General features: G+C 44.5%; 1 protein-coding gene across 6 annotated transcripts in view; it reads left to right on the plus strand.

The window, feature by feature from the left end:
- The window catches only part of TTLL7 (tubulin tyrosine ligase like 7), a 181,195-nt gene that overhangs the window by 49,455 nt on the left and 108,125 nt on the right, over positions 1-23,615 (plus strand). For all 6 annotated transcript variants that reach the window (XM_044301436.1, XM_044301437.1, XM_044301441.1 and 3 more), the window contains exons 7-8: positions 342-558; positions 21,000-21,164. In XM_044301436.1, the coding sequence (XP_044157371.1) occupies positions 342-558; positions 21,000-21,164 (382 nt within the window). The remainder of the gene's footprint in view (positions 1-341; positions 559-20,999; positions 21,165-23,615) is intronic.

Raw genomic sequence — 23,615 nt, forward strand, 5'->3', positions numbered from 1 at the left:
CCAAAGGTCCGAATCAGAAATCAGACAACAGTTATGAGGTAGACCAGGGGTCAGCAACCTTTGGCCCCACTCCAGCTGTTGTGAAACTACAGTTCCCAGCATACTCCATTCTCTTCTATGGGAGTTCTGAGAAAAGCAGAGCAAGTATGCAGGCTGGGAGTTGTGTCGGAGGTTGCCTACCCCTGAGGTAGACACTCCAAAGGATGAGGCAAGAGCAAGGTCAGGGACAAGACCGAGGTCAGGATTGGGAATAATGCTTGGAAAGGTATGAACCTTAATAACCAGGCAAAGCATGGAAGAATGAGGCCTCCTGATGTCATCTCCTTGTCCTTTTCCTTCAGGATATCTCTGGTCCGAAATGGGGAAAAGCTGCAGGCTCAGGACCACCTCATTGTTCAGGAATATCTTGATAAACCATTCCTGCTGGAAGGATACAAGTTCGATTTGCGCATCTACATCCTGGTGACGTCCTGCGATCCCCTGAGGATATTCCTGTATAATGACGGGCTGGTCAGGATGGGCACGGAGAAGTATCATCCTCCCTCAGAATCCAACCTGGTGAGTTTTATGTCCTCCGTGTCATGGAAAGAATGGAGACAAGTCGTTTTAGGCCCCATTCACACGACCGTATGTATTTTGCAAAACCCGTATCCGCCAAAAATACGGATAACATCCATATGACGTCTATATTGCATCCATTTTTTTGCGGACCAATTGTAACAATGCCTATTGTCCGTAAAATACAAAAGCATAGGACACGTTCAATCTTTTTGCAGGGCTGCTGAACGGACCTATGGTTGCCGACAGCCCCATTGAAATGAATGGTTCTGTGTGTGATCCAGAAATAATGCGGATCAGATGTGGAGCAAAAATACGGTTGTGTGAATGGGGCCTTAATTACATTGCAGTGATGACGCTCACCCAGTGGTAGATGTATTTTTCTTGTTACCGAGCTTTTAAAAAACAAAAAACAAAAAAAAAACCTGTGCACGCATATATATATACAATGGCTGAATGGAATTTTTAAAGAGGTTGTCCATGAATGAAAAACATGGCCGCTTGCTTCCAAAAACAGCGCCTCTCCTGTCCACTGGTTTTGTTTGGTATTGCTGAGCTGCATATATATGCGCGCACTTTTTTTTTTTTTTTTTTTTTAGAAAAGCTCGGTAAATAGAAAAGAAAAATACAGCAACCACTGAGCTGAAGCTGAGCTGTAATCCACAAGCCATGGACAGGTTTGGAAAGACGCCATGTTTTTTCTAAACCTGGACGACCCCTTTAACCCAACCCATCCGTGTATCGCCTCCTGGTGTCTGGTTGTCATCAAGTTTACCTGCATGCAGATACAGCCTAGAAGTGGTTGATTAAATTTTTTAACAATTTGCCAAAAAAGGACAACTCGCACGTATACTCACTAGTGATTTTTATTTTATTTAAAGTTGTTGTCTGGGTTTTAGATATTGACGTCCTATGCATAGGACATGTCATTAATATCACATTGATGGGAGTTCGATACCCTGCACCTCCACCGATTACCTGTCCTCAATAGCCGCTGACGCTGGAATTGTGAAGCTGGAGCACAGCTCCACCCGCTGTGCTGTGGCTGTGCCAGGTTACTGCAGCTCAGCTGTCAGTCAAGCAAACAGTCAGCCACTGTTTGTTGGATGGAGCTGACCTCCTGGGTCATCCTCTGTGTTCAGCTGATCGTGGGGATGCAGGGTTTCAACCCGCCCACTGATCTGGAATTGATAACCTATCCTAAGAATAGGCCATCAATACCTAAATCCTGGACAACTTCTATAAACAAGAAGTACCCTTTTTGGTCTTAACTGAAGCTCCTATATGAAGATTTCATCATTTATCCTTTAGTTTACCTACTTAGGGCATTAATAATGCCTGAGGTATAAAATGCTTTGTGTCATTTGCTCACTATAAATAATCCAGAGCTGAAGTGTAAAGCATGGTGGAGGGACAGAGCAGCCTGAACTTCTGATGAGACAGGAAGGGGATCTCCAAGTGTTCTAGACCCCATTAGACCCTGTAGCTAAGCTGCAGCCAAGACTGAAGAGAATAAACAGGAATTTATTACCCACAGGTAGTGAATTTTTTGAGAATATTTAATAAAATTGATATGTCATGTAACTGGCATAACTTGAAGTTCCTGGGCCCCCTTCCTATTACGTGTAACTGGGATCTTCTTATATTGCAGAAGGGCCTGTGGGCCCTTTAAGACACCAGTTCCTGGTTGTGACCCCTACCTCTGTACCCCCTACCTCTGCACTCCCTATAACTACATCCCTGACGTTATGCCACATTCACACGACAGTGAAAAAAGAAACTAATAAAAACAGAAAATAGCCCATTTTAACTGCCATTTTTCTTAACGCCCTTCAATTGTATGGTGTTCGTCTGGCCACCAAAACAGCCAAGAATAGAACATACTATTTTTCGACAGCCATTATTCATGGGCCATGCCGTGTCAATGGACCCATAGATGTCAATGGTTCTGAAAACGGCTGCGTGATGTCAGTTAAAAGAACGTCCATCACACGGCTGTTTTCCATGTGATTGCAGCATAAGGGCTGATTTATACGACCAGTGGTCGGCCCGGGAAACACGGTCCATATGTCGGCCGCATCTCCCAGACCAACCGCAGCTCCCATGACCCGAATTGAGGTTATCATAGTTTTTTATGATACAGTCAGTTCGTGTCTGATCGCAGGTCATCATAATGTGAGTCACATATGAAAGGACTGTATCATAAAACACCATGATACAGTCAGTTTGGGTCAGGGCGGGACACACGGTCAGGGCGGGACACACGGTCAGGGAGGGACGCGCGGTCAGGGAGGGACGCGCGGTCAGGGAGGGACGCGCGGTCAGGGAGGGACGCGCGGTCAGGGCGGGACGCGCGGTCAGGGCGGGACGCGCGGTCAGGGCGGGACGCGCGGTCAGGGCGGGACGCGCGGTCAGGGCGGGACGCGCGGTCAGGCTGACACTCAGACCGAGCACAGTCGTGTTATGTAGCCCTTAGGGGCACATTTAGTCCAAGGTTTTAGACGCCAGTCTTAATAAGGCCCTGCAGAGTTATGAAGAGACACCGGCATCTTTGACGTATCCACCGCCGCTTCTAAACAGTGATGGCCAGTTCGCAGTGTTCGTCTGCGGGCTGCCAACTTGACTCACCCGGCCGGCGATGCACAGGTAAGCCCTTACCTGTGCCTGTGCCGCGAGCCGGTCTGAAATCAAATGCGGTCACTGGGAGCAGGCAGGCGAACACTGCGAACTGGCCATCACTGCTTCTAAATGTAAGACAGCTTCCTAGCTGTCTTCCTTGAAGACCATTTCCTATGCCTAAACCAGGCGCAGAAACTAATGAATAAGATGGGCCTGCCAGCCCCACCCCTTCCACATTTACGTCACGCCCACTTTTTTTTATACCTGGCGTGAGTGCTGCAATGTGTGCCAGAAATACTCCTAATTTAGGAGTATTTCTGTTTAATAAATGACCCCCGTAGTATCCAATACTATTTTGTATTACTTCTCATCTCTCTGTTGTCTGGGACTTCGTAAGGAGTATGTTGGTGCCACCTAGTGGGCATTTAGAATAATGCAATACCCATGCATTTTAGGGATATTATCTCAACCTGCGGCCCTCCAGCTGTTGCAAAACTACAACTCCCAGCATTCCCTAATAGCAGAAGGCTATTGGATCATTTTTGCCATCTCTGGAGAAGGGTAACAAGGGTGCAATTCGCCCCTCAGTCACCATTACTTTATTAAGATTTGGTGTTTCCTTTGGAAGAGCTCATCATCTTAGTACATTTTCCTGTATGTCACAAAATCGCTGTTGATGCTATGGGTTTCTTCCCTTGGCTTCAGCTCTCAGCATAGCTCTTAGTGATACATCTGCCTATTAGTACAGCATTGGAATTAGAAAGCGGGTCATTTTTCGTCAGCAGCATCACCCTTGTTCAGAGGTGTTATCTGGTATTCTGTCCTTAGTTACACGCACTTCCGATTGATTTCAATGGTCCACGTGTAATGCTTAATTTCCCATGCTGTGGTAATGCAGGGAATTTTGGCCTGCCTATCCCACAGGCGGCCTTGATTAGGTGGTACATATAGGCGTGCGTGCTCCTCCTCTCATCGGTTGCTGGATGCACATAGAGGTGACTCGGAGCAGCACCTTATATGTGCAGGTTCTGCTCTCCTGAATATAGATGCACAACGGCATAGGTAGGTTTAGAGTAGGACCTGTCTGACTGAGACCACCTTGGCGCTGGTAGGCGGGCACCACCGATGTGTTTTGATCAAAATATATTGGCTGAGAGTCTCAGGTTTTATCAGAATGAGGGCTTAGTCCATATGTAGTGCTTGCATCTATTGTGTAAGTGCATTAATATCTGTTTTCTGTGATTTCCCCCCCACCTATCATGCAGGGAATGGTTACAAACTGGGGCAGATTTCCTAATCCTATAGACGGTCTATCTAGACGTTCACCAGGGGCTCAGGCTGGATGGTAAATTTGGTGCAGGGATAGACACTTTTGTCTAACTCTATTCCATCTATTGCTTGGCTCAGTTAGGAAAGAATTTTACCCCAGAATTGTGGCCCAATTTTGGCACAACATATTGCATCTTAGGCCACACCCGTTTAAACAGATGCTCCACCCATAATGCTAAGCCACTCCCCTTTTTGACATATATATATATATATAGTTGTCAGAAAATGGTGCCACTTCCTGGACAGATTCTAGGAGCAGCACGTTATAAAATCTGGGCCTATGTGCCACGTTTCCTCACAGATTACAGTTGAGGAGAGACTTTGTGATCAGTTTATTGCCAAGGATCTTTTCCAATAAGCGGGGATTCTCCAAGCAGAGATCCCCTTTAATAGACTGGATCCTCACAACACCAGAAAGTTCTGCTTTGGCTAGCCTGCCTTGTCCATGTCGCACTTGTGCCAAGGTCATTAGTCTCCATGAGAAGACAGATCACAGCGATGCCCAGATAGTGTAGACTTGTTGTCTCTCAGGTTCAGCCCCATTTACGTGAACACAATGCAGACGAGTCCCAAGATTTGTGCAAAAACCAGAACCTCTTTGCAATTACCTATTATGTAACTGCGCCAAAATCTATTTCCCAAAAATAGAGTGTCGATCCTGAGAATACAGGAGGCAGTTTACAGCAGTCTGACTATACAGCAGCAGACGCAGGCGGCCATAAACAGCGGTTTTCTTTAGATGTTCTGATGACAGAAATATATTTGGGAATTGTTATCCATGCAGTTGTCTAAGTAAGAACAGGTTCTTACACTTTAAGGCCTCATGCACACGGCCGTATACGTTTTGCAGTCCGCAAACCGCAGATCTGCAAAACACGGATCCCGGCCATGTGCATGCTGCCATTTTTTTTCTCTCCACTGTAGAAATGTCCTCTCCTTGTCTGTAAAAGGGCACGACATGGACATGTTCTGTTTTTTTTGCAGGCTGGCGGAGTGGACATACGGCTGCAGACAGCACGTGGTGTGCTGAACTCATTTTTGTGGCCCCTTTGAAATGAATGGGTCTGCATCCGATCCGCAAAAAAAATGCAGATCAGATGCGGAAAAAACATTCAGTGTTGAGGCCAAAAGGGGTATTCTCCATGACACACCTTGACCTTCTGATCCATGGTGGGACGCCTGCCGATTCTGAGAATGGGGCTGTAGCACTTGGTTAGTGCTGAGCCCCCTTTACCGTTTTTCTGCCTTGCAGGGAACTGCATCTGACTCCATACACCCATTGCACATCTGGGTGCCCGGGGCGTCTCCATGCAGGAAAAAAACAATAAAGTGGACGCCGTGCTACATAAGGCCCCTACACAACTGGTGCCTGGGAGTGCCATTGTGCAGGGGGCAACTTAAAGGGGATGCAACACTACACCAGTCCTGCATACCACTAATTCCTGGAGGTTGTACCACCACCAATCATAAATTGATGGCGTATCCAATCACTTTAGAACAGGGATACCCTACCTGCGGCCCTCCAGCTATTGTAAAACTACAACTCCCACAATGCCCTGCTGTAGACCAATAGCTGTAGGCCACGGATGCCCTCCAGCTGGTGCAAAACTACAACTCCCACTATACCTGGACAGCCTACAGCTATTAGGGCATGCTGGGAGTTGTAGTTGTGCAACAGCTGGATGGCCACAGGTTGAGCACCCATGCTGTAGGCTGTCCAGATATGCTGTGAACTGTAGTTTTGCAACAGCTGGAGGGCCGCAGGTTGGGCACCCCTGCTTTAGAAGATGGGAGTGCCCCCTTAAACAGTTCCCTATTGTTTTAACCCTAGTCCCTCCAGACGAACGCCGTGTGCTGTCGAAAAGGACGCTTCAAATTAAAAACACTTGTAACGATCATCTTTGATGGCGCCGCGTGCATTTTCCCAAAAAATCAGCGAGCGCGTAACTAATGAATTATCCTTACGGCTCATTACCCGCGCCTGCTCAGACCACCCATTCGTACCCAGCCCCGTCCTTACCTACACCGCGCGCTCTTAAAGTAAACTCGTTACTAGGTAAACACGGCGCGGCGCTCTCTATCATTTATTGTAATTTTCTGTTACAAATGGCAGGAACCTGGGCCGCAGCCGAGTAAACAGTGTAATTATGAAAAACGATAGAGCATCTCGGACAGGGACGAAGCCTCGTAAAATATGATCTGGGAAATTCTGAAAAAAGATTCACTAAGCAAAAACATCTGGAGATTTGTCAAGGTGAAGGCGCTCCCCGAGGACCCATTCATTAACCGTGAGGGTGCCTGCAAAGTTAATAACCCAAAGTGTAGTGCATGATCCCACTGACTGTTATTGATGGCCGTCATGGATGCTTTGCAGCAGGCGACATTTTTTATGGATCCTGCCGGCTTTAATCATATTACCATGTGGCACGGCGACCGTCATGATTAAAGGTTCTGGGTGAATGAAGTATTCAGGAAGGTCTTGCTTATATGTATATGTGGCGTCTACCTGATGAAAAATGGGCGTTTATCAAATCACCGCTTATTTTTTATTTCTTAGTTTGGTAAGTATCTTATACACAGATCATATAAAAGTTATTCGATTTCATATAAAACGCTCCTTTAGGGCTCGTTCACACGAACATGTGATGCCCGTTGCCGTATTGCGGACCGCATTCGCGGATCACGCAATACACGGGCACCGTTCCATGGCCATTCCGCATCACGGTTGTGGACCCTTTTATTTCAATGGGTCCGCAAATCCGGAGATGCGCAATGGAAGAACGGAACGGAGTGCTTTCTGGGGGTTCCGTTCCGTGCCTCCGCACCGCAAAAGGATAGAACTTGCTCTATCTTTGTGCGGAACGTTCAAGTGAATGGGTCTGCGATCCCCATGCGCCTGCCCCACGGACGGTGCCCGTGCATTGCGGACCGCAATTTGCGGTCCACAGCACGGACACGGGCTTCACACGTTTGTGTGAACGAGCCCTTATATTGTGAGTCATGAGTCGGGAAGAACCAACCAAATCCCATTCACCCATAGTAGTGCCCAAATACCCAGGGAGTGGCACGCCCCCTTCACTGTTCACCAGGCACAGCACCATATATTTGATGATGGCTGTGTCTGGTATTGCGCAGTCCCAAGCAAGTGAATGGGACTGAGCTGCAGTACCAGACACAACCACTACAAAATGTATGGCGCTGTGCTTGGGGAACGGTTAGGAGGATGAGTGATGTTGACTGATCGGCAGGGGTGCTAGCAGTCAGATACCCAGATGGCCTTTCCTAAGGGTCTATCCTTACGCTGAACGATGAGGATACCGGGGGTTGGACTCTCAACCGGTTATCCATCGTCCTAAGGACAGACCATCAATCTCCCTGAAAAGCCCCTGAGATTTTCTTGGGGACTCTTTTACTCCTATTTATAAATTCAATATCTACTATCCCGATATCTGTGGATAAGCTCCCTGTTTATAGCCACTAGCCGCATACCCGGCTTCTGTGACCCCGAGTGTTCATCAGGGGGCATTGCAAAATGTATAGCTGTCCATGTAATGCATGGATGGATCGGGCCGCTGGAGCGGGAGATGCTCTTATATGGAATGTCTGTTTTCCAGGCGGGGGATCCCAGTCCATTCATATTGAATTAACCTATATAAAAGGTTGCGTAACTTTGTACATACTTTACATTACCTAATGTATCTGGCTCTGATATTTCCTTCCAGCATGGTCAATAGCTGCACTCACTATTAAAATTGGAAACAGTCAGCAAGCTTGTTGTCCAGTATATCCCTAAAACATTAGCAGCTCTCCTGTAATACATAGGACTTTTTGTTTTTTCCGTACAGTACATAACGGCACAATACTTTGTGCGAAGACTGCTTCTCCAAATTCAAATCATCTGATTTTACAGGCAGAATTGTAAATGCAGCTCCGGAGTATGATATAAGCTGCAACTCAGAATTAGCCAAAGATAGATAATGCAGACTATTAGCAAAGTTACTCAACTTTTTAGATTGATTTTATGGTATATAGACTAATTCTAAAGTGATCCTACACCTATAGCTTTCAGCGTCCTATACAAAGGAAGGACTCAAGACGTCTTGCTAGTTGTTCACGCAAGCAGTTTATTTTATTCACTATCTACTGCTTTTTCTAATTATACAGAAAAAAAATATAAAAAATATGGTAAAAACAGTGTATGGGCTCCACTAAACCCAGCCTGAACTATTATAACGTATAGAAGACTGTATCTTCTGTACCATTGAAATAGACTATGTAATAATTCAGCTGGCCACTAGGTGGCAATCAAACTACATGAAATGAATATGGGCTGTACTGGGAAATCAGCTCACCACATGGATGAGCACCATGGCTGCGGACTGTTTGCACCACAAGCCCCGGGGAGTTTAATTTTGTGACCGTGAATGTTTCCGTTCTCCACCTCAGGAAAATCGCCATTATTTTACACCCACCGATATACAATGGTGCATACAGTACGAGTAGTAATAAAACTTGTTGCCTTGTTAAGGGATCCCCTTACCTATAATGGTGATGTTCTCAACGGGTCGGCTGTAATAAATCCCGATCTGTTTATTTTATCTGTCCGGTCGCCTGTTCGCTGCTGCCTGGGGTACGACCTGTGTTTAGATGACTGTGATAAATTATGCTGGTTTTTAATGTTTTAAAATAAACACGCATGTAATGCAGGCCGCAGATGAAAGATGGAGAACTAAACAGTCGAAATCAGAAGCCTCAGGCACATGGCAGTCGTGGGCGAGATATCCAGACCCTGAGGCCATCGTGACGCACGTGCTGAGTTATGATTGGGCAGGGAAGAGCGGCGGGCAGGGAAGAGCAGCTTGGTCACAGATATGACGGCTAGTAAAGCTGGCCAAGGAACTGATAGACATTTATATGCCTGTGATCCTCGCAGCCGTTGTTGCCTAGCAACAATCCTACTCTGGGCAATTATCGTGACGATCCTTCCATTTCCGACGAATCGTCGGTCAGGGTGGTTGAAGGGGAAGGGCGCGGCGGGAAATGATGTATTATTCATCAATCATGCTGCCGCAAAAATCATCACGTTCAGTGGCACAAGCTGCTCGTAGTGACATTTACATCTGTGCATGGCATTGCTGACTACCGTGTGGGTCTTGTGATAGCTGTTGCTAGGCAATGATGACAGTACTTTTTCGCTGGAGAGGAGGGTTTTCCGTCAAGTGCGAGGATTGTCTTGATGGAAAGGTCCGTCAAATCATCGGCCATGGTTATTCTCAATAGAAGTGTCTGTCAGATCATCGGCCATGGTTATTCTCGATGGAAGTGTCCATCAGATCATCGGCCATGGTTATTCTCGATGGAAGTGTCCGTCAGATCATCCATCGGCCATGGTTATTCTCGATGGAAGTGTCCATCAGATCATCGGCCATGGTTATTCTCGATGGAAGTGTCTGTCAGATCATCGGCCATGGTTATTCTCGATGGAAGTGTCCGTCAGATCATCCATCGGCCATGGTTATTCTCGATGGAAGTGTCCATCAGATCATCGGCCATGGTTATTCTCGATGGAAGTGTCTGTCAGATCATCGGCCATGGTTATTCTCGATGGAAGTGTCCGTCAGATCATCGGCCATGGTAATTCTCGATGGAAGTGTCTGTCAGATCATCGGCCATGGTTATTCTCGATGGAAGGTTCCTTGAGATCATCGGCCATGGTTATTCTCGATGGAAGTGTCTGTCAGATCATCGGCCATTTAATTCTCGACGGAAGTGTCTGTCAGATCATCGGACATGGTTATTCTCAATAGAAGTGTCTGTCAGATTATCGGCCATGGTTATTCTTGATGGAAGTGTCCGTCAGATCATCGGCCATGGTTATTCTCGATGGAAGTTCTCGATGGAAATATCCGTGAGGTCATCGACTGTGATTTTTGTAGATGGAAATGTCTGTCAGATCATTGGCTATGATTTTTCCTGAAGGAAATGTCAGATCATCGGCCATAATTTATTCCCCATGGACATGACTCTCATATCATTGGCCATAAATATTCGTGATTGAACTGTCTGTCAGATCATTTGTCTTGATTTTTCTTGATGGAAAATTTCTGTCACATCTTCGGCTGAATGATTATTCTCAATGGAATGGAGTGTCAAATCATCGGGCATGACTTTTCTTGAAGAAAACGTTGTGGTAAACTTACCTGTCCGGGCTCCAGCGGCGCGATCTCCAGCCTTGGCACTGCCACGCCCAGGAAAGATGCGCTACTAAGTCACGCCCTCTGGTGATGCAACCACATCCTTAACAGGATTCAATGCTTTGTTTCTCCCTGTAGCGAGCGCATGCTGGGGGAGATTAGCAGTGGCCTGAGTACTCAGCTGCTCTATTACTGTGTCCTAGTGTTTCTGACTAATGGAGCGCCGAGTCATGGACCTATCAGGTTCTGATCCAGGGACTCTGCGCTCTATTTAAATCTTTTCCTGGCCATACACCACTACCAGTTATAGTGTTGTTTGGCTCACTAGCTTGGTTCCTTGTTCCCTGTTTCTGCATTTGCATACTAACTCTTCTGTCCTTCTGACCTTGGCTTGTCTTCTGACCACCCTCTGTCTCTCATTTGGTACTGCGCAGCCCATCTGGTTCTGACCTATTTCTGTACAACTCTGCTTTGGTGTTTGTCTGTTGGTGTTTGTCCATGTCTGCACTTATTTAGAGTAAGGACCGTCGTCCAGTTGAGGCTCTGCCAAGTAGGGCTTATACTGCAAGTAGGTAGGGAAAGCAGGCTGAGTTCTAGGTTGGGGTCCACTGTCCTTGTCTGTCCCTACCTACAGGCGTTACAAACGTCTTTTGGATCATTTCGCTCAGTTTTTTTTTTACTGTGGTAGCTGCAGTTAGTTGTCAAAGCCATAGACTGAGGATGACTGGGCTAAAAGCCTTCTTGATAACCAGGCCTTGTTTCTTTGGAGGAATCATGTGGTTATTCCCCACTTCTGTATCTGTAACCTTCTTTGTAGTCAGACTTTGGATATAAATATTAACAAAATGACCAAGTACCACACATATGTAGCCAACAAACACACACATTTATATACAGTACTGTGCAAACATTTAGGCAGGTTTATAAAAAATGCTGCAAAGTAAGAAGGCTTTCAAAAATAGAAGTGTTTTAGTAGTTTTCATGCACAGCTGAGTCGCTTGGCCTTGTTTGCACTCAACTATGCATGAAAACATAGGCATTGGGATGCAGAAAATGGCAGCATGTGCCCTGGACTGATGAGTCAAAATTTGAAATATTTTGCTGTAACAGAAGTCAGTTTTTCACTGAAGGGCTGGACAGCGGTACAATAATGTCCGCAGGCAACACTGAAGATGGTGGAGGTTCCTTGCAAGTTTGGGACTGCCTTTCAGGAAATAAAGTTGGGGATTCAATCATTAATGGTGTCCTCAATGCTGAGAAATACAGACAAAGATACTCCAAATTTATTCTGCAGAAGGACAAAGGACAGTGACCCCAAACATCCAGCCAATGTCATTATGAACTATCTTCAGTGTAAAGAAGACCAAGGTGTCCTAGAAGTGATGATATGGCCGCCAGTGAGCTCTAAACTCAGCATCATTCAGTCTGTCTAGAATTACAGGAGGAGACAGAAGGATTTGAGCAAGCCTGCGTCCACAGAAGATCTGTGCTTCGTTCCATCTAAATCTGTGTGCAAGGGGGTCAGCAACCCCCAGCACGCAGGCCATAGAGGGCATGCCAGCCATATTAGACTGGCACGCAGCCACACTGCCTCGCAACATGCTGCATTTTAAATTTAAAACAATTCAGACGCGCCACACAGGGTGCATCTACTTGGCCGCCCTGCATGCTTCCCGCTGTGCCAGCAAGTTACCAGACTCCACTGCTTCACAGGCTGGCTGGCCAAATACTGATACAGTGCCCGTCTGCTAGGCCCACGCCTTGCGCTTCCCACTGTACCAGCCAGCTTCAGACTCCACTGCCTCGCAGGCTGGCTGCTGTTCTGCAGGCAGATGGAAGGATGATGATGAGTTTGGGGAATGGGGGAAACATTGTGGCTTATTTGGGGGTGGGCGTTGGATGGTGAGCCTGCATGTAACTGCTGGAGGTGGGATGACAATGTGGAGAAAACTTTGGGGGGTGGGAAGATGGTGAGCCTGCATGTAACTGCTGCGGGTAATAGGGGTAACAGTGTGACACAAGCTTCTGACAACTTTGGGGGGTGTAGGAAATAGCGAGCCTGCATGTTATTGCCTGGGTGGTTGGTGGTGGAGAGCAAGCTTCTGACAACTTTGGGGGGTATAGGAACATAGTGAGCCTGTATGTGACTGCCGGAGGGACCTGAAAGTCTCCTCGTTTGAACCACAGCTCTATTGTCTTTGCAAATTATTTGGTTTATGTGACGTACAGTTTATGTTATATGGCTTTTCTGCATTGCCCGGCACGCTGAGCACTTCGGCTTTGATTTGTTTTATTATTTTTCAATTGGCACACTCTCCGAAAAAGGTTGCCGACCCCTGACCTAGAAGAACTGATGCTGAAGGCAAAGGAATGTTACACCAAATGCTGATTGGATTTTTTAGGTTTTAGGGGAGGAAAATAAGAAAAAAATATTTTCATCAGGCCTCAGCATAGACCCCCAATCAGACCCCCAGTCGTCAGTTTGGAGCCGCAATCAGCAGTGGCGTGCCCAAGGTAATTGGCACCCGGGGCCCCCTTTACAGTAGCAATGCCCTCTCTTTGCCCCCTTCACAGTAGCAATGCCCTCTCTTTGCCCCCTTCACAGTAGTAATCTCTCTCTGTGCACCTTCACAGTAGCAATGCCCTCTCTTTGCCCCCTTCACAGTAGTAATCCCTCTCTGTGCCCCCTTCACAGTAGTATGTCACGATCAGTGTGGGGGAAAAACTCCACACTAAACACAGTAGGGAAGGGGAACAGTAACTGGGCCTGGAAACTAGGGAAGAAACAGGTCACCTCCTAAACAACCCGGGCCCTAACTACCTATCAATATGAATAGACCTTGAAGGTAGGAATATTCATATGCTGGATACCTAGGCCCTGATTTCCCTATAAGGCCCGGGAATGAGGTTAGGACCAGAGACAACCCATTCCTCCCCAGATGGATGAATGGAAGTCTCTGTCTCAGGCCCAGATACAACAACAGGGAATGTAACAAACACAAAACAATAAGAACAGACAAGACTTCTCTTAAAGTAGAAAACTGGCAACTCCAGAAGCCGCACAGAGTACAACCGAGCAGCTAGTTAGAAGGCAGGAAGAAAATCTATAACCCGCACCTCCAAGAGTGAGAAGCTGCTACTTATGGGAAAGGCAAATGGCCAACAAGCAACACCTGAAGCAAGGGGTGTGGCATTCACCAAAACACAATTGCTTGATAAAGACCAGAGATGGTCGAAACGTCGCTGTCATGCTGCTGATTTGAAATAAACCAATTTACATTTTTGCACAAATGGAAGAGTGCTGCGGATTTCTGTGTATACCATTCACCAAAACACAGACACAATAAGATCCAGTGAACTTGTCAATTTAGCCCACGAATTGCCAGTCTCTCTGATCTCCTGGTACCTGCCACGGGAATGTTCGTGACATAGTAATGCTCTCTCTGTGCCCCCTTCAAAGTAGTTATGCACTCTTTGTGCCCATTTCATAGTAGTAAAAACAAAAAACAAAAAAAAAAACTGTAACTACTCGCCTTGTCCTGTTCCTGGTGATCAGATTCAGCACTCCCCTGCAGGCAGCCTAGCACAGATGGCACTGCAGCACTGTGCGGGAGGAGGACGCAGAAAGATTCCTGGCCTGCAGGCTCCTCCCACACAGCCCGGTAGCGCAATCGGTGCCTGCAGGTCTGAATGGTGAAGCAGAGAATGGAAGGCTCCCTCCTTCACCATTCAGTGCATCGGCCTTGAGGAGGGAATAAGCACGGGGAGCTAAGGGGCCACCACTCCTGAGATCCAGCGCTCTTCCTGCCGCGCTGTGCTGTGACCCGACACCGCACAGCTTGAGGTCAAAGAGCGCGTCCTCACTGAGGACACAGCACAGTGAGTGGTCGAGGACGACCGGGAAGCGGTGAGTACAGATGCTGCCAGGGGCGTAGCTAACGGCTCATGGGCCCTGGTGCAAGAGTTGGGCCCGGTAGCGACTGCTACCTCTGCACCCCCTATAGCTACGCCCATGGATGCTGCACTGGGGTCACTGCATTCACCGCTCCCTGGTCCTCCTGTTCTAATGACTTCACCCCATAAGAAGCACTGACATTTCCCCCCTCTTTGTGGGGAAAAAATGCGTCTTATATGGCGAGAAATACGGTATCTATTATTATTTATTTGAATAGCAAATAAATAATTAAATAAATAATATCTATCTATCTATCTATCTGTCCTCTAGCATATTATCTATCTATCTATCTATCTATCTATCTATCTATCTGTCCTCTAGCATATTATCTATCTATCTATCTATCTGTCCTCTAGCATATTATCTATCTATCTATCTCTCTATCTATCTGTCTGTCCTCTAGCATATTATCTATCTCTCTATCTATCTGTCCTCTAGCATATTATCTATCTATCTGTCCTCTAGCATATTATCTATCTATCTATCTATCTATCTATCTATCTATCTATCTCTCTATCTGTCTGTCCTCTAGCATATTATCTATCTCTCTATCTATCTGCCCTCTAGCATATTATCTATCTATCTGTCTGTCCTCTAGCATATTATCTATCTATCTATCTATCCTGCATGCTTTTTTTATGTACTGAAATACAAAAGACCCTGATGGCAGCTCCTGTATCTGTATAGACGTAGCTGAGCTGGACGGATGCTGTGACGGCAGTTCCACCCCTAGTCCCAGAACTGCAGTTACATGTCAAACCCCGTGATTTTTTCTTTCTAAAGTTACATACTAGAGGGGAGAAAAGGTAGCGGTTGCCCCCGGGTCCTGGCGCCTGTATTATAAATGGTACATAGAAGGCGAGGGGCCGTGTTGTAGGTTTGCACTGGGGCCCGGAGCTCAGGTTTCCTCACTGGTGGTGCTTGGACCGGGCAGAAGTCTCATTGATTGTTGATCTAACTTTCTTCCCGGAATACGTTCTGTAACTAGACATTCTCCATGATTGCTATATACAGGCAGTGAGCCGCTAGACCCGAAGCAGACAGACGATCCAAGCCAGGACAGATGGAGGGGTGTAATTTGTAAAAACATTTTCTCTGGCACATAAAACACTATTGATGATGACAGTCAGATTTCACGTTGCCGAGGATGTGCTAATACCCGGCACAAATCCTTATTTCATATAATTATTGCTCAGGTGAAGTTTACCATGCACAAGATGGGAACATCTTGATGTAGAATTACTATGATGATGCCGCTGCCTGCCGCGCTCGGAATGTGATGGGGAAATGAGACTGCTGTTTTAAAGGGAAGCTGTTCCTGGGATGTATGTCCTTTAGATCAGGTAAACTGATGGACATAGATGTGCACGCTATATAGTCACTTCAAAGTCCCCATCAGGGACCTAGAAGAATCGGAAAAGTTCATAATATTCCCCCCTTACAATATTCTGTGCAGCTTTAGTTCATAACCCTAAAGGGATTACCCCATGAATTTTATAAAAAAAAAAATGAAAAAAATGATTCATAATCTAGTACAAGACATCACCTTTCTAACAAAGCTAAAACCAGCCCGGTACCTCACATGGATGCAGAGATCTCCCCATTCTTTACTCCAATTGCTCTGCTAGATGTATTTCAAGCTGTCAGTTTAGGGGACGTGTCCTTTCTGCTGCAGCTGGTGGCAGTTGAAGGATAGAACTGAGCATGTGCTTCTGTCTCAGTGAGCAGGACAGAGAAATTTGAAAAAGAGCAAACAGCAGGTGGCGCTATACAGACAGATTTCATTGAATAAATCGGTAGCTTTAATACATTTTTAATTACATGGAATTACTAAAGTATTCAGATCCAGGTGCTGGTTTTTAAACTGTAGAATATTATTCTTGGGGTAGTCCTTTAACCCCTTCCTGACCATGCTGTACATGTATGGCACTGGCTGGGACTTTAACCTGTTAAAAACCAGACCCATTTTGATATTTTTGATATTTTTTTTTTCCTCCCCACGTTCCAATAGCCATAACTTTTTTATTTTATATGAGGGCTTATATTTTGTGGGACAAGATGCATTTTTTAATGCTGCCATTTATCTTACCATGTCTTGTATTGGAAAACAGGAAAAACATTCTTTGTAGGGTAAAATTGAAAAGAAAAAAATTCGGCCAAGGTTTTTGGGGTTTTGGCATCAGGCGTTCACTGTGTGCTAAAAATGACATCATGTTATATATTCTGCGGCTCAATAGGATTTCGCCGATACCAAACTTGTATAGTTTTATTTTTTTTTATTACTTAAAAAAAAAAACTTTGGAAAAAATCTAAATTTTATTTGCATCGCCATATTCTGGTAGTTATACCTTTTTTATAGTTCAGTCTACTGAGCTGTATGAGGGCTTGTTTTTTTGTATAACAAACTGTAGTTTTTATTGGTACAATTTTTATTGTATGTATGACTTTTTGATCACTGTAATTTTTTTTTTTGGGGGGGGGGGGGAGATGACAAAAAAATGGCAAATCGCATGTTTATCTTATTTTTTTCGTTACAGCGTTTACACAGCACAGGAAATTTTATTTAAAATACCTAATGCCTAATATGTTTAGGTATTAATACCTAAATTTTTACATTGTTTATATATTTATGTGTAAAATTGGGAAAGGGGGTGATTAAAATGTATTGTTTGTTGTATGTCACTTTTTGGCGTATTTCCCCACTCACCCCACTTTTGTGAAGTGGCGGAAAAAGAGAGCGGGGAAGATGGTGGACTGGACAGCCTGTTTCATTCATCATTTTCTACACCAGTTTATGGCGTGGTAAAAGGCATTAAACTACGCCAGCAAGGGAGCTGGGGAAGTTCAAAGCATGTTGCACATCCGGCAGCAGCAAGATCCAAAGTTATGTAGAGGCCTGCGCCTATACATAATTTTGGCACATCCACCGGCATCACAGAGGAATTAAGACCCGCGTATAACTTGTTGGTCTTAATAAATGTCCCCCTTAATATTTTGGTGTTTTTAAAAAACTTATTCTTTATTGACTATTTCCCCCTTACGGGGCTAGCCCTTTGAGGACCATAAGATTACCGTCATCAATATAAAAATAATTATATTTTTTTCTCTTTGAACAATAAATAAAGCTAGATCCATTTGTTGATAAGAACTAATATTTTGACTCAAACCAAAAAAAAAGTATTTTAAGTTCTTAATCAGATGATACAGGCAATTAAAAACATGGGACAAAGACGTCCCTTGGTCGGTCCTCAAAGGGTTAAAACCTGATATTTTTTCATCCCTTGTCCTATATATGAATAGGATTCTGACACTGTCCCTGCTGAGTTATGCCTCGTGCACAGGGCAGCAGGGAACTTACCATGGCAGTCCTGGAAGGCTTCGGCAGTGTCCAGACTGCCATGGTCACCGATTGGAGCCCCATAATTTCACTGCGAGGGCCCTGATCGGAAGCCAGAGGGAGCCACATCCGTCTGCCTAACTTCACAGATGCCGCGATCAGCATTGATAGTGGAATCTGAAGGCTTAACCCTTTCGCTGCTGGAGCGATAGGCAAACATGGTGCCCGCTCACATGGCCTGCGGGTCTCCACTGTTTCAAACAGCAGAGTCCCGTGGCTAATTACCGAGACTGGCAATAATGCCGATTAGTAATTAATTAAAGCCTTTAGATGCTGTGATATCGCGCTTCCGGGATTCTTACCAGCATCCTCTGAAACCAGTGAGGATGCCGGTAATTGATTTGAACTCTCTCAGCCTCGCTGAAGAAGCTGAGGGCATTGAAGCTGCAATTCTTCTTCTGGCCACCAGGTGGCAGGCCAACATAATAAGTGAGCAATAACTGGATTTTAAAAATCCATAATTGTTCAGAATTTAAAATCAAATGAGAATTTTGTACGCTCAAATATAAGCTTCAAAATCATTACAAAAAGACCGGTTAAATAAATAGAAATAATATAAAAGTTTAAATCTCTTGCCGTATAATAAAAAAATATATATATAAATACCCAAAAATCTAAACATCATGGGTATCACCGTGATCGAAAACCTACTATTAAAATATAAAAAGATTTTTCCCATACGGCGAATGGCGTAACGAAAAAAAGGGTCAAAATGATCAATTTGCCATTTTTTCATTGCTTCTGTTACCCCCAAAAATGTAATAAAATGTGAAGTCACACACACTCCAAAATGGTATCAATAAAAACTACAGATCAAATATTATGGGGGTCAGAATATGGTGTTTCCCCCCCCCCCCCCCCAAAGTTTAAAGTATAACTGTCATATATTTTTTTTTTGGGGAGTATTGGATTGTGGTGATTAATATCTCCTTGGTGGCCCTATTTCAACTTTTCACTGTGTATTCAATTATCCCTTAATTCCACAGTTTTGTTCCCTGTACTGCCTACTTTTACCTGTGCTTAAAATCAGGTTGCTAGGCAGAGTCCGTCTATGTGTTGAAGGATGGAGCACACTGCGTGCAGGGTCACATTACAGACAGCCAGGGACTGTAAGTAAATGATTAGAGCCAGGTCCTCCCCAGCAGCTGATAACAGTGCACTTCTCCCTGTCCCTGCACTTGGCAGACGTTCCCTCACTCAGCAGAGCTGGAGAATGCAGAGCTGAAGCAGCGCAGACCAGGGAAGGGAGATCTGCCGTCTGCTCAGTGTATAAATCAAAAGCAACATGTGGTAAGAGGACCCCTTTGTGCTGCAGGAGATTAACCCTTTAGGGGGGAGGGCTCTGGTTACTGACACTTTTGGGGGGCTATTGTTACTGGCTAGTGAGGGCAGGCGGGATTAGCCTCAGGGTGAGGGCAGTGGCGGCCATCTTCACTGAATAGTGAGATTGCAGTTTTATGCAGACTGGTTGCTAAGGGCTGAATCTTATTAAATATGGGGTAAGTCAGTGTAATAGGAACTGATTCTGGAATATCATGTTATTAGTAACTACATATATGAAAATTGAAATTAGGGGCTAAGCGTGACAGTTATCCTTTAAATCAATTTTTACACTATTTAGACATAAAAAACGTATACATATGGGGTATCGTTGTAATTGTACTGACCCAGAGAATGAAGGGCATGGGTCAGTTTTACCGCAAACAGAACGCTGTGGGAACAAAACCCGTAAAACGGTGGAGGAATTGCGTTTCTTTTTTTTTCAATTCCATCCCATTTGGAATGTTTTACCTCTTCCCACTGCATTGTATGCCATAAGAAAGTACAACTTGCCGTGCAAAAATTAAGCCCTCATACAGCTATGTGAACAGAAAAATAAAAAAGTTATCGCTCAAGAAAGATAGGGAGGAAAGATGAAAACGCAAAAACAAAAAAGCCTCCGGTATCCTAAGGGTTAAATGACAGGGTTTGGCGTGATCACCGTTCCCCCGTCATTGCACCATAGCCGCCGGGTGCCTGCTATTTTAAACAACAGGCACATGGGACTAATGACTTTTAACCCTTTAGGTTGCTTAATTTTGTATAAAAAAGCAAATGAATAATAAAAAACAAAATCAGTGCAAAGATTACTTTGGTTTGGTGGCTGTTTTTCTTAAGGGGAGGGTGAAGTCACAGGTGGACCTCCTAACACGGTCAGCCCCCTAAGAGCAGTACCTGCTATACTGCCCTTGTGCAAAGCCTCGGTATTATGACTGAGAGGTCTCACAGAGGTCAGGCTTTTTTTCTAGCCTCTTATTTAGAACGCATACGCTGTTTGGTTTTGTATCACTGAGGCATCTTGCGGTGTATCTTTAATTTCCCTTGCAGTTTCACTGTGTCTCCAGGTTGGCGCCAGGCTGTGGAGCATCCTAACTACGCCCTGTTCTTTCTTTTGTAGAACCAGCTGTACATGCACCTTACTAACTACTCCCTGTTCCTTCTTTTGTAGAACCAGCTGTACATGCACCTTACTAACTACTCCCTGTTCCTTCTTTTGTAGAACCAGCTGTACATGCACCTTACTAACTACTCCCTGTTCCTTCTTTTGTAGAACCGGCTGTACATGCACCTTACTAACTACTCCCTGTTCCTTCTTTTGTAGAACCGGCTGTACATGCACCTTACTAACTACTCCCTGTTCCTTCTTTTGTAGAACCGGCTGTACATGCACCTTACTAACTACTCCCTGTTCCTTCTTTTGTAGAACCAGCTGTACATGCACCCTACTAACTACTCCCTGTTCCTTCTTTTGTAGAACCAGCTGTACATGCACCTTACTAACTACTCCCTGTTCCTTCTTTTGTAGAACCGGCTGTACATGCACCTTACTAACTACGCCTTGTTCCTTCTTTTGTAGAACCGGCTGTACATGCACCTTACTAACTACGCCTTGTTCCTTCTTTTGTAGAACCAGCTGTACATGCACCTTACTAACTACTCCGTGAACAAACATAACGAGAACTTTGAGCGGGATGAGACTGAGGATCGCGGCAGTAAACGCTCCATCCGGTGGTTTACTGAATTTCTTCGTGCCAATGACCATGACGTGGCCAAGTTTTGGAATGACATTTCTGTAAGATCCAGCATCTGTTACTGCAGATGTGTCAAAATGTGGAACTGGCAGCAACCCATTATATCATGTTACAGTGGAATACAATATGTATATGAGGACGGTTGTCTTGACCTTAAAGGGGTATTCATCATATGCCAGCGACGTTATTGTCCTAATATGACGGTGACATTATATCCATTAGATGCTGATGTCATTATATTCAACATATGCTGATCTTACTATATTCATCATATGGCGGTGACGTTATATTCATTATATGGCGGTGACGTTGTATTAATCATATGGAGGTGACTTTATATTTATCATATGGTGGTGATGTTATATTCATCATATGGCTGTGACGTTATATTCATCATATGGCAGGGACGTTATATTCATCATATGGCAGGGACGTTATATTCATCATATGGCAGTGACGTTATATTCATCATATGGCGGTGACGTTATATTCATCATATGGCGGTGACGTTATATATATCATATGGCGGTGACGTTATATTCATCATATGGCGGTGACGTTATATTCATCATATGGCGGTGACGTTATATTCATCATATGGCGGTGACGTTATATTCATCATATGGCGGTGACGTTATATTCATCATATGGCGGTGACGTTATATTCATCATATGGCGGTGACGTTATATTCATCATATGGCGGTGACGTTATATTCATCATATGACGGTGACATTATATATTCATCATATGGCGGTGACGTTATATTCATCATATGGCGGTGACGTTATATATATCATATGGCGGTGACGTTATATTCATCATATGGCGGTGACGTTATATTCATCATATGGCGGTGACGTTATATTCATCATATGGCGGTGACGTTATATTCATCATATGGCTGTGACGTTATATTCATCATATGGCGGTGACGTTATATCCATCAGACATTGATGTAATTATATTCACCATATGCCAATGGTTCTATATTAATCATGCACTAGTAACATTATTTTCATCATATGGTGTTGTTATTTTAGTCATCATATGGCAGTGATGTTATATGTATCATATGCCGATCTCATTTTAATTCATCCTATGCCGGAGACATTATAGTCATATTATGCTGGGCTTTATCTTTATATTTTGATATTTTTCTGGTGTCATAATATTTTCTATATTCCATTACCACAATTTTTCCCTTCCCCCCCCCACAACAGCAACACAGAGAGAGGATCAGCCCCCAGGGACAGGAAACCTGCAGAATAAAAGTTTGAAAGTCTCAGATATGTTCTGGAGGACTAGGTGGTAGTATACCTGCTGGGGTCTCTCGCCCAGAGAATGGGCTGGCAGGACCCTAGGAGCCGGTGGTTGTCCGGGGCTTCCACTTGGTTCTTGCAGCAGGTGCGTTCCACCACATGCGGCCCAGATCCATGGGGGAACATGTCTTCCGGAGCCTCCCTTCAGCGCACGGTTCAAACAGGGAGAAAGCGCGAGTGTTCCGGTGGACACACACATATATATATATATATATATATATATATCTTTATCCTCCTCTATCTCCTGGGTCCTCTATGTGAGGGTTGGAGACGAATCTCGATTCCCATGATCTGCTCTTCTTCTTTACATTATAAGATTGTCCTGATTGGATGCAATGGAGGAGGAAAAGAGGCCTAATCCGGTAGAAGGGGAGATCCTTGCTCCGGTAACAGTTCCGTTTTAGAATGAGTGGGTAAGTGCCCAACAAGTGATACTGTGTTAATATTTGGTGATTTCTTTATTTTAGACAAGGCCTAAGAAAGTTTTGGCTAAAAGAAAGAATAAAGAATGTGCGTTATGTGGATGTCCCTTATCTTCCTCATATTCTAAGAAGCTTGCCAACAATGTATAGACAAGACCATAGCGGAGGAGTCTCCATTTTTTCAAAAGAATATTAAAACACTCATTAGATCAGAGGTGAAAAGTTCCCTGAAATCCTGTAAATGTCAGAAAAGATCTGCAGATGGTTGGTAATCAGATATGGATTCCACATTTGACAGTGAGGAAGTAGTGGAAACATACGACTCAGATTTTTCCTCATCCTCTGAAGATGATATGGAGGGTAGAGCTTTAATTCCTGTAGAAGATACAGACAAGTTATTGAAAGCTATTCGTTCTACTCTGGATTTAGAGGATGTTAAAGATGTTAAATCTGTAGTCGATTCAATGTTTGAGGGACTTCAGGAAAGGAGGCATAGATGTTTCCCCTTGCATAAAAGTGTATCGGCCCTTTTAAATAGAGAGTGGAAAAAACCTGATAAAAAGGCATTTATTCCCAAAAGTAAAAAAAAAAAAAAAATATCCCTTTGAAGAAAAGGCCTCTTCTTCCTGGGATACAGTGCCAAAGATTGACGTAGCTATATCAAATTTTTTTAGAAAGTCTTCCCTACCGTTCGAAGATATGGGGTTTCTAAGGGATACATTAGATAAAAAAGTAGATTCCTGTCTCAA

The sequence above is a fragment of the Bufo gargarizans genome, chromosome 7 (assembly GCF_014858855.1).
Source record: "Bufo gargarizans isolate SCDJY-AF-19 chromosome 7, ASM1485885v1, whole genome shotgun sequence".
NCBI lineage: Eukaryota > Metazoa > Chordata > Amphibia > Anura > Bufonidae > Bufo > Bufo gargarizans.